The sequence below is a fragment of the Meles meles genome, chromosome 6 (assembly GCF_922984935.1).
Source record: "Meles meles chromosome 6, mMelMel3.1 paternal haplotype, whole genome shotgun sequence".
In the NCBI taxonomy this organism is placed as follows: Eukaryota; Metazoa; Chordata; class Mammalia; order Carnivora; family Mustelidae; genus Meles; species Meles meles.
The window spans coordinates 91,109,329-91,122,019 of NC_060071.1; the positions used below are offsets into that span (position 1 = coordinate 91,109,329).

At 35.3% G+C, this 12,691-nt stretch overlaps 1 protein-coding gene across 1 annotated transcript in view; it reads left to right on the top strand.

Moving 5' to 3' along the window:
- The window catches only part of TTC6 (tetratricopeptide repeat domain 6), a 213,666-nt gene that overhangs the window by 151,034 nt on the left and 49,941 nt on the right, over nucleotides 1-12,691 (top strand). The window contains exons 11-16 of the mRNA XM_046007869.1: nucleotides 2,566-3,028; nucleotides 3,355-3,484; nucleotides 4,562-4,734; nucleotides 6,786-6,922; nucleotides 9,570-9,739; nucleotides 12,167-12,287. Of these exons, the coding sequence (XP_045863825.1) occupies nucleotides 2,566-3,028; nucleotides 3,355-3,484; nucleotides 4,562-4,734; nucleotides 6,786-6,922; nucleotides 9,570-9,739; nucleotides 12,167-12,287 (1,194 nt within the window). The remainder of the gene's footprint in view (nucleotides 1-2,565; nucleotides 3,029-3,354; nucleotides 3,485-4,561; nucleotides 4,735-6,785; nucleotides 6,923-9,569; nucleotides 9,740-12,166; nucleotides 12,288-12,691) is intronic.

Consider the following 12,691-nt stretch of genomic DNA (forward strand, 5'->3'; position numbering starts at 1 on the left):
GCTGTTAATCTGTAATTTCCCTCATGGTCTGGTATTGCTTTTGATATACTATCTTGGTGGATGGTGGTATAGGATGGAATGGGGACAGTTATAGAGATTTCCACTTGATCCTTACTACTATTATCCTCTTCAGTGTATAGTTTATACAGTTATTAAGTTGATTCTTTCCTACTACACATTCTGGAACTAAGGAAATTATCTCAGGATGGGTCCATGTCTCACTAACTTCTGTTAGATGGTTTTAGGCCAAGATCCTTTATATCACTTGATCTTCATAATTTCCTAATTTGGCTCTGGACTTCAGTGGCATTTACAATGGGTATCTGGATCAGCATAAGTTTAGGGTATCTAATAATTCCCAGGAGGCTTGGGTGTTTCCTTTTTCCTAGAACTTTTGAAACTTTTGTGAACAAATCATTAAAAACATCAAGACCACATTGCAAGATCCTTCCTCAATAGGACCCCTTCTGGCTTTCCTGTCAGGTGAGAGATTTTAGGTATGAACTGGCTAGGGTCTGAGAGCTGCATAAGAGGTTGTAAAACCCCACTATGGCTGGTCAGGCTTATTCCCAGAAGACCTAATGGTTTTTCATCCATTTAAGTCAAAAAACACCTTAGCCAGCTGCCCATCTACCTCACTTTCTGAGGACCTGCAGTCATTTAGTTATTGCCACAGATCCCTATAACTTTTAAGTTTTGTCTGGGGCACCTGGGTGGCTCAGTTGGTTAGGCGTGGCACTCTTGATTGTGGCTCAGGTCCTGGTCTCATGGGTCTTCAGATCAAGCCCCACACTGGGCTCTGTACTCAGCAGGAGTGTGATTGGATATTCTCTCTCTCTGCCCCTTCTCCTGCTCTCTCTCTCTTTTTCAAATAAATAAATCTTGAAAAAAATTTCTGTCTACCAAATCCGGCTAGAAATCTACATCAGAAATCTGTATTTACAAGTCTTCCAGGTGACTGATGCTAAAGTTTGGAGATCACTCAGAGTATGGTAGGAAGTTCTAACAAGGCTGCATTGGCTAGGGCTAAAAGCTATGGATCCAAGACCACCTATGTGGGGGAGGGATAAAGGAGGCTGATGGGTAGTAGCTGTAGCTCCATGAGAGGGGTAAGGAGGTCCCAGCTGAGTGATTTTGGGGGCATGCCTAAATTATATTTGATATAGCATATGAACCAATGTCTCAGTGTAGTCATCAAAATATTTATACAGGAGAGGTTTGAGTCTCTCAGATGGAAGAATCTGACCATCCCTCAACTAATCTCTTCTGTCAAGAGAAGATGAGTGGAATTTGGAGATTCAAAATTGTCAGCCTCATTTATGCTTGCTCAAATATTCACATCCTGTATTTCAGTTTCCTACTCCTTTCTTAGAAGTTTCATTACCGTGGTATACAAGGTTTAGGGAATTTGGGTATTTAATAGGAACTGCTCTTCTCTTTTGGTCCGAAGTAAAATGATTCCACAATTTTTACAATCATTACTGTTGTCCTTGTGAGTAAGTGGTAGCTACTTGATTTCCTAATTCCTTGCCTTCTACCTGAATACCATCCCTGCTAACACTGGTGATAATTTGAGGAGCTTTGATAGCACCACCTACCATGGATTCTTTGCGTCCTGTTTTATCCTGGCAAGAAGTTTATCCTAGGATCCTTCTGTGTGTGTATTTCCCGAGTCTACCTCTGGTGCTAATTATTTTATCAGCCAGGTACAAATTATACCATGATATTGTAGTATCCTAGAGTCCAAAACAACAGAGCCATTTTCTACCCCTAAGTCTGAGAGGACAAAAAGTAGGAGTGATTACTAGAACCTTCAAGAGGAATTGTGTAGAAAGTGTTTCCTTAAAAAAAGTAGTGATCTTTGGTCAAAGATTACAGCCAGTTTGAGGTGACCCTTCAGGAGGGAGCTGGAGGAATAAATACCTTGACTTCGCTCTCCTCTCTCCCTCTTTGGGATTTCTATTTGGACATACCCAATTAGAAGACAGAGAACAAAGGATCTTATGGATGTAGTCTGTACAGATTAGTCTCCTGGGCAGAGGGCAAAGTAGAGAAGGATAGAGATGAATGTGGAGGTGGAAATGTCTATTGAAAGCATATTATGTATCCTAGTCTACTAAACAAGGGTGAAGACTGGGATGTTAATTTGGTAGTTTACTCTCTAGTCAAATCCTTCCTTCTTCCCATTTCCTCAAGTTCCTGTGCTCTCCAACCTCTTGGATGGCATTTCCTATATTACATCAGTTTACCTTCTCAATTCCTCATTGTAATTTCTGTGGTGGGGGGGCAGGGGTATAAATTAAATCTGAAAGGAGCATCAACACCTTATTTCAGTACTGTAAGAAGGCCACATCTCTAGATAACAGTCTTCTGCTTTCATAAAGAAACTCTTTGTATGGTGTTACAATTTTGATGAATGAACAGGAGGACTTGGTTTGCATAAAAATAGTGCATAATTATATTTTAATAATAGAAAATAGTAATTTCATGTGTGGCTGAGTTGATTTATTGATTATAAAAATAATTATATTTGTATGATTTAAAAATTACTCTTTTAATAACTAGATCAGCATCTCATGGAATCCTTCCTGGACAGAAGAAATATTTCCTCAAAGTTCCATTATATGAACGTAAACTTCCTTGTCCCAGTCTACCTATGTGTTTAAATTTTGACGAATTTGTCCAAAGTAAGGGAGGAATTCCAGAAAATTGTGACCCTCGAATGTGGGCTCTTGATATGTTCTCTCATCGTAAAAATCAGAAGACAACCACAAAAAAGAAAGTTGTTAAAGTACCTATCCAGAAAGCCTCATCTGAAAGAATAAAAGAACCACCAAAAATAGAATTGAGTGATTCTTTGAAGTCTACTCTTTCTCCAGAAGTTATTAAACATTATGAATCCGAAGTGGAGATCCTGACTAAAGAAATAAATGATAAGAAAAAATACCCTGCATTTGCATATTGTAGGCGTGGAGCTATTTATAGGAAACTAGGAAAGTTACAGAGTGCCATGAAAGATCTGCAGGAAGTAAGTCTTATTTAATCAAAATAACAGTATTAATAATTTATACTTCTATTGATAATTATAATCCTCTATGTAATAATTTATATGATATTTTCTACTAGAATTTTGAAACACGAATATTTTAGTATACATGTGGGATTATAAAATTATAAATATTGGCATTTTCAATAATTGATATTAAAACTACTATATTTTTGTCAGATTGGGAGGTATCATTTTATACATATACATAGAAAGCCACTGGGAAAAATAAATTTGCAAAATTTATTTGATAGTATGTCTTCCTTTAATAAAACAACTTTAATTGAATTTATACATATATTTTCTAGGCTATATTTTTGGAGCCATTGTTTCTCAATGCCTACTGGCACCGACATTTCATTTATCTTTTTCAAGACAAAATTAATGAAGCTTTGGATGATTTGAATTATATAAATAAATACAATAAAAATAATGGAGGTGGGTTGTCTAGGCAGTTGTATTATTTATATCTTTACCTAAGTTTTGGTCATTTAGTGTTGTTATAAATATGTATGAGTTAACAGATAAAAGTCTCCAAAAATGGTTGTAGCTTTTAAAAGTTAAATTTACTCTTGATATTGTATATATTGGACTTATATGATCCTATACTCTTTTCAAAATACATGCTTTGAAATGTTAATGTCCTTGTGTATATTACAATAAATTTGTTCCTTACTGTTCGTCCCAAAAGAAGGATATGAACTTAAAAATTTAAGTTACAGAAGTGATTCATAAAACCTTTCTTTTTTTTCTTTTTTCTTTTTAAAAAGATTTTATTTATTTATTTGACAGAGAGAGAGATCACAAGTAGGCAGAGAAGTAGGCAGAGAGAGAGAGGGGGAAGTAGGCTCCCTGCTGAGCAGAGAGCCCAATGCAAGGCTCAATCCCAGGACCCTGAGATCATGACCTGAGCCAAAGGCAGAGGCTTACTTAACCCATTGAGCCACCCAGGTGCCCCTTCATAAAGCCTTTCTTGACCACAAATCTCTGAAGCCTTGCAGTGTTCCAAGACTTCTTAGTTGTATGGAATCTGTACAATTGCCTTTATGTACCATCCTCTAACCAGCTTGAATGGAATGAGGAAACAGAATTTTTTGGGAATAAGAAAATGTCACATTCATCTTTGTGTTCCCAGCATGCATAACATACCCCTAGAATATAACTTGAGCTTTCTAAATATTTTTTGATCTATGCTTATTTTTGCCAAAGTCCATAAATTTTTGTTTTACTCTAAACATTAAAAGAGTACAAAACACTTTAGATATACAAAAAGGTAAAAGGTAATTTTTGATACTTGAAATTGAAAATGCTTTTAACTATAGTGAGCATTTATCAGCTTTTGAGAGCATGTTCTGCATTGTTGAAATAGAAAAAAAAAACCTTAAATGAAATAGTTAAGGAAGTAATAGAGAAAAATTATTTTGAGACAACATTTTTAAAGGGAGAAGGGGTTAAAATTTTCATAAGTAATAAAAGGACTGTAACACTAAATTTTATCTTTTTAATTTTCTTTAGAGGCATATTTGTCAAAGGCAGAAATTTTCAGGAGAAGAAACAACATTACTTTAGCAATTCTAAACTATACCCAGGCAATTAAGTGCAAGCCCACGGATGCTGATATATATTTCAGGAGGGGTGAGATGCATGAAATAGGAAACAAAGTACTGGCCATTGATGACTTTTCTAGAGTAAGCTCTATTACATATAATGCTGACATTTATTATTTTAGATCATGATATTCTCATTCTGATATTATAGCAAATTATTGAAATTGTTTCATATCTGTTATATAATCAAAACTAATTTATTATATGTCAGGACCCAGAGTGCTCAACTGGAATTGATATTAATACTATGTCAATAATTTTTTAAAACTATTAGTGAATGAATGAATTTATGGCAAAGAGTTGGGTGTGGGAGCATTGAGACAACTCTGGGAGGGAGGATGCATGACTTCTCTAGCTCTCTCCTCTTGAAACATGAAACAGTGGTTAGAGAAACTTTGAAAATTGCTTTTTCCCTTCAAACAAAAGAGAAAATTATTTTCCCCTTATTACTCTTGAGACATGGCTGATTCTCTTCTGCAGCAAACCTCTCTGCTCTTAAAGAAGCTGTGCTCATTGGCTCATTCATTCATTCACTCAAACATTTATTGACTAAGGTGCTGTACAATGTAGGGAACAAATGCTGGTGAATAAAACAATTATGTTTCTTGCCTACATGGAGCCTATAGTTTAAAGGACAGATATTAAAGAAATAAAAACATACATAAATGCATAGTTATAATTTATGATGAGCGTCATGAAGGAAATACAGATGATTGGGGGGTTAATAGATATTTAATTATATATTTATATTGGGGAATATCAGGGAATTCCCTTGAAGAAGTAAACTTTTATTCAAACTATACTTTGAGGCTAGAGTCAGGCAATATATTCCCCTGATTGCAACAGAATTGCACTCATCTCCTTACTTCACTTTAAATTCTAGTTTGTAGTACATTTGAAAATTTAGAAGTTATTGAAATAATTTAGCTTTCCCATGTTCCCAACAGCCCTGTTTCTTAATCCATGATAACAACATACTTGATATTCTTTTGCTTCAAGAGAATATTGTAAGTTTTGGTCACTTCTACTTTAGAAATGACCAAAAGCCTAGAAGTGACCAAAAGGCTCTTTTGAAAATATTGAAATTATTAGATACCTACTCCTATTCATTTCCTCTTTGCATTGACTAATGTAGCCACCTGAGGTCAAACAAGCTTCAAAATTTTTCGGGTTTTTTTTTCCCCCTCCTTTAAAAAAAAAAACAAACACTCAGTGGTCCCTGTGCTTCACTTCTCCCCTCATCCCCATATCACTATACAGGCAGTGAGTTTATAATAGAGTGTACAAATAGAGTCTCTTTGCTCTCGCCTTGTATGTCAATGTGAAATAAATAAACCAAGACCAATTTATTTCTTTTCACCATTTTAGGGACTAGATTAATACATATTTGATTTGATTGAGTCAACCTTGATGCGGTCTAATACATAACATCTTTAATTGGGATAAATGCTGTGCTCTATTATCAAAAAGATTTTATTTATTTATTTGAGAGAGAGAGAGAAGGAATGCAAGAGAGCAGGAGGAGGGGCAGAGGGAGAGGGGAGAGAGAATGTTAAGCAGACTCTGTACTGAGTGTGGAGTCTGGTCTAGGGCTTGGTCTCAGACCCTGAGATCATGACCTGAGCTGAAATCAGAAGTCGGACGCTTAACTGACTGAGCCACCCAGGCACCCCAGAGAAGTTTTATCAGTTAAACTTTCAGCAGGCAAAAAAGCCTTGACTTCTTATATAAGCAGTTTTTTTTCCCTTCCCTTAGAAAACCTCCCATTTTTAGAATTTGATGATAAATGCTCCTCCTAAAGACACGGTCTTTAAAATTTTATTTATTTGACAGAATGAGACAGAGAGAGTGCCCCACTTGGAACTGGATCTCACAGCCCTGAGATCATGACCTGAGCAACAACCAAGAGTCAGATGCTTAATGGACTGTGTCACCTAGGCGCCCCTAAAGATGTTGTCTTTAAATGCAAATTAGAAAGTTTAGGCATCTTAAAGTAGTTCGCTTTTATGTAATCTCAAGTTGAAAAACATGTAGTTGTAGTCCATTTAATTTACTATGAGATTATATACTTGTGTTTTTTGGTTTTTCATTATGTGATATGTTTTTGTGCATCCTCTCTATCCACCATGTAGTGTATTTTTTATGATCCCAAAAGAACAGATGCGTTATTAAAACGTGGGATGTTTTACTATGAAAATGAAAACTGGATTTCAGCCATACAAGATTTTACAGCTCTATTAAATATAGATCCCCAAAATTCTCAAGCCAGGTAAGAATTATTTTAGATGTGATTTTTGAAATTATTTAAAAAAAATACATTCCCAGAAAAGAAAATTGCTTGAAATACATCAGACAGTTCCTTAGAAATAGTGAAGTCCATTTTCATGGTTACCAGTGAATGAAAATCTTTACCTATATCCTAACCGTAGTGGGTAATTTAATTTAATAGCATAAAGTGACAATTTAGAATTGTTTCATTTTTATTTTCTAAATGCTAATTACATTATCAATTTTTAAAATATTGGCCCATTTTTTTTAGATTTCTTTATTATAACTTGAATAATAAACTTTGTTTTTCCAGATTTGTGGTACATAATACAGTTCTTGTTTCATTGCTTTTCTTTCAATCTAAGTTTTGCTTTGAAGAGATTTAAAACGTGTAAATAAGTCATACTTTCTCATTTTTTCACTCACAATTTGTTCAATATTGAAATTTTTTAGAGCAGCATAAAACATGCATCCAGAAAAGTATACAAATATACAACTTAATGACTTATCACTATGTAAAGTAACTGTTACCTGGTCCAGAAACATTTCCAGCACCTGAGAGACCTCTTTGAGCCTTGCCTCCCCCAGAGGGTAACTACTGTCCTGGATTCCATTTTAATCATTTTCTTGTAGTTCTTTATAGTTTCATCACAGAAGTATGTGTTCCTAAACACTCTTAGTTTAGTTTTGCCATTTAAAAAATTTTATAAAAGTAGAATCATGTGGTGATATTCTTTTTGTGTCTAGCACTTGCTGCTTCACCTTGAACTTTGATGTTATGAAGATGGCTTCTTTCCTTAAACCACATGAGCTGACCTCTGCTGGCTTCAAATTTTTCTTCTGCAGCTTCCCACCTCGCTCAGCCTTCACAGAATTGAAGAGAGTGAGGGCCTTGCCCTGGATTAGTTTTAGTTTAGGGGAATGTTGTGGCTGGTTTGTCTTCCTATCCAGACCACTCAAACTTTCTACATATCAGCAATAGGGAGTTTCACTTTCTTATCATTCCTGTGTTCACTGGAGGAGCACTGTTAATTTCCTTCAAGAACTTTGCCTTTGTACTCACAACTTGGCTGTTTGGTGCTAGAACTCTTGTACCAAACAGCATCAAATTAGTTGGAGAAGAACAAGATTAGTTCAAGGCGTTGTAAGGTGGTGCTATCTTATGGAAGATCTTATATGCCATTTTAAAGAATTTGGCCTCCTTCTATTGCCAATAGGGGTTTGTTGAAAGTTTTTGAGAAAAGACATTTTTATTACATGATGATAAATCTCATTACTCTGGAGCTAGGAGTGGAGTAAAATCGTTGCATAGGTGTGAGCGGATGAGGATCTGAAGTATGAGGCAATGGAAACAAAATAAGGAAAGGATGTAAAAGTCATTGTATTTGAAGAATTGATATGACTTAATGGTATCTTACAAAAATATTACTGAAGGTTTATTCTGTAAATTTTAAGTTCAGAATTATGTATATGCTGAAAAATATTAGGATTATTCTAGCAAACAGGAGTAATTAAAAATAAATATAATGTTCTTGTAGTCATTAGAAAATATATAAGACATGTCTTAATGATGAGACAAAAAAGGTTTTACTGCAGGATAAAATATCCTGGGTTTTAGGATGTTTAGTGCCTTTTAAATTTTTAATATTTTTATATTTTTTTAGTTTTTTTTTTTTTTTTTAGATTTTATTTATTTATTTGAGAGAGACGAGAGCATGAACGGGGGAGGGGGTGATGGAGAGGGACAAGCAGACTCCCCGTTGAGCTGGGGCCTCTTGAGGCTTGATGGGAGATCAGGACCTGAGCCGAAGTCAGATGCTTAACTGACTGAGCCACACAGGTACCCCTCTGGGTGCTTAGTGTTTTTGAAAGACCTTTGTTACCAGTCTGCCAACATACTGGCTGCACTCTTTTCTCCAAATTATCATTGATTTTATAATATAACTTTCTTGAACATCTCTTTATCCCCCATATACTAGATTTAACTTCTTCATAGCAGGTAGCCTACTCGCTTATTATTCCTGTTTTTCCTTAATTGTCTATTTTATTTCTAAAAGCTGGTTTGCTTTACATTATTAAATGACTGAAAATGGAATTTTCATGATAATTTCAAAATTGGAGGCAGAAGTTAATAGAGATAAAATCCAATCACACAATTGATGAAATTTCATCCATGTAAAACAGCCTCCCATTTTATTTGGGGGTATCTTCAGTGCCAGAGAAAAATCTAACAACTCCACTCATTGAGACCCATTTCCTTCAAAATGAATTATTTGGTTTCTCTAGAGAACAGTGTTATATAAATTAGTCAAATATTTTGGGTACTCACATAATCAAAATAAATCTCACATTTATTTTATTGACACATCTCTCTGATAAATGCAAAAAATATAATAAAGTTACTAAGCATATAATTAGGATATAGCATATTATTTCTAAGCATATAATTATATATACAGTAAAGTACAATTGTTTGTAAGAAGTTCTCTTTTTTTTTTTTGCTATTAGCATCATCACTAAACTTTTTTGAGAAGCAAGTGGAAATAATCACAAATTATTATTCAAATACAAAATTAGTTGTGTTTACCAAAAAGAGAAAAATGTATATTTTGCAATACATATTAAAATGATGTTTTTTCTTTTTCTAGGACATACAGAGGAAGAGCATATTTTAAACGGCAATATTATAAACAAGCAACTCAAGATTTTTCTGTGGCAATTCACTTAGATCCTAATAACTGGTTAGCTTTGTATTACAGAGCCTGCCTATTTAGAAAGAGTAGCCCCTTTAGAGCGCTGCAGGATTATAGTGTTTCAGGTACTGCACCTTCAACTACACATATATAGGAGTTTGATCTGAAGTTCATCAGTTCATTTTCAGAAAATGTAATACTAATATGGGAGGATTAATGTACTATGTATATTTTTATGTAGTTAAATATAGTTATATATTAATATATAATTATGTAATATGTATTTTTATATATATTTACAAGCTACAATGGTTTAGCTAAAGTGTTCCTAGTATGCCCTGTTAGTCAATGTGAATGTGTTTGTACTTACATGGGTGTGTAACTTTGGCAATGGGAGAATATCATATCAAAGAAATTTCTTTTTATATATTGAATTCTGAGGATATTTCTGGAAATCCAGCTTGCAGCGAATTTTCCTGGTGGGCATTGATTAGTCAAATTCAGAGTTTTTTAACCCTTACACTAAAAATGAGCTTTGAGAATCCTTACTGATAGGATGCCAATAGCTAAAGGTAACCATTTCCACTTTACCCTGTATCAGTGTATTCTTGTTATATCAATAGGCGCAGCACAATTCTGGGCATAGAGTAAACACTCAGTAAATGTCCCCAGTTGAATAAATTAACCCATTTTGGTTGGATAATTGTAGCCAGAGACCAACATTCCAAACATGGCTGTGTTCCCCTGGGTGCAAAGTGCTAGAACCCTATCATTTTAGAAAAGGGAGTATGAGATTAAGAGACAACTAGACTCTTATAAAGAGAATTGCACAGCTCTGAGGCCACTCGTCCCATGAATATTCAAATAAAATAACTCAAAAGTCCGTTTTATGTGCTAAAGGACTCTGGTGTTCTCCCTTCTAAGGATTTTTGGAAAGGAAGACTAAGTTAAGTTTTTATTTAATTCTCTTGTAATCTTTGCATCTAATTTCTGCTCCCTGCTTGATTCTCCATTTTTGTTCATCCACACAATTCTTGTGGTTACTGTTCGTGAACATTTTGGGGTTCAAAGGACAAATTTAACAGAAACAATTTAAATTTGAAGGTCAAGCACACCCCTTTTTCTTGAAGTTTATTTCTCTCTGTCAGCCCTTTCCTTTGCCACCTGACCTCCTTTCTCTTCAGTTATCTAAGCCTCCTTCTCATACTTCTCTCTTTTCCCAGTTGTGGAATCTTCACTCCCTCTTTTCTAGACTATCGCAATAATACAAAATCCCTGTCATTTAATTATTCAGAGCAGACCAGCTTGATTTTGGCTTTAATCCTTGTCTGCAGCTTAGCCTAGAGAGTTTTATCTTCCACACTCAAAAAGGACCCTTAAGATCGTTTTCCAAGTAGTAATAATATCTAACATATATTGGGCGTTTGACTACTTGCCAAACGCTATTCTAAAAGCTGTATAAGGCGTTTCAATCAATATGCAGAATAGTGCTATGAGGTAGGTATTATTTTCATCCCTGATGAAGAAGTGGAGGCCCAGAGAAGTGGAGTAATTATAATATTTTGTCCCTTCATAGAGCAACCCTGAAATTGCAGCCGAGTTGCTTTTTGCCAGCCAGTCATACTGTGAATGGAGCAGTCAGACTGCCTTCATGGGATTATTTATTTAATCTGTATGATCGTTGCTTACACTAGATACACTTCCCAAAATCTAGTACTGTGAGATTGTGTTCCAGACTAAGCACTATGCACATTTTTGGCAAAACTTTCCCTTCTCGGCCAGTATAGGCTTGAGACGCTTAGAAGACTTGAATCAAATATTGTGGAAAACCCATATAATTCACCAACCTGCTTTTGAAAAAGTGAAGGGAAAATTAGTAAGTGAAGAGACATGAGATGACCTCTAGACCAGTTACAGATGAGAGACACACACCTGGAGAACTGAGAGAAGATTCTTTTTGCCCCACACTCCTGTTATTTGGGACATGCATAGTCAAGTTGCCTGCCTTAACTCCAAGCTCTGCTGGCCTTGAAGTAGCCTCTTTGAGCTGCCCTTCCATGTTGTTGAGTGGTATCCTGATCTCTACCATCTACCCCAGTCTGGGGTTGTACCAGAGCCTTTTTTATGGCCAATAGCGATGCCCTCCTGATAATGAACAGGTCACCAAGGGCAAGGGTGCTCTTCTATCTGCCATCCACTAATGTGACTCAGAGGTTCCATCTTTGCCATTGACTTGCAACATGACTGTGGTCAATGAACCTAGCTCCTTTGCACTTAATCTCTTCATGTATGAAGTGAGTGGACTATCCTGGATTACCATCAGGATTTCTTCCAGTTTTAATGAGTTTTCGAACCTTGATAGTCACATTTTTGCTTATAAACACATACATTTTTATGTGAATGTTACTTCTTACTCACCAAATATATTCATCACAGACCTGTTTTATAAAATGTTAAAGTGTAAGAATAAGCAATAAGAAGGGTGAAGACTAAAATATAACTCAGATATTTTTGTTCAGAACCTGAATAAGCTATATATTTTTATTTTTAAGCTCTCATAAACGATGGCTATGAGAATCTTGGTTGTTTTCTACATCGGGGCATACTCTATGCAGATCTAAAACTTTGGTTGTTGGCAATCTGTGACTTTGAAACCGTTATTTCTCTAGAAAGGTATGTTTTCCTTTTATTCTTATTGATTTCACTTTTGTATAAAATTAAGAAGAGAATGAAAGAAAAAACCCTTTCCCCTCATCATTAATAATCTTGTAAAATGAGACATTTATAAAGCCATCTTAGAAACAGAATACTACTTCTGAAAATAAGATGACTTCTAAAATAAGACCTGTTCCCAACATTGGTTTGCCTCAGATACTTTTGCAAATTTTAGAGATTGCATGCATTTGAGAGGAGTCCAATTCACAGATAACAACACAAAGTTATTAACAGCAGTGTGGGGATACTCAGGTTAGGGCTTTTTGAAGTTAACTTCATGAAAAACTGTCACTAACTTTTAAAATAATGAGAGGGGCACCTGGGTGGCTCAGTGGTTTAAAGCCTCTGCCTTCAGGCAGAGA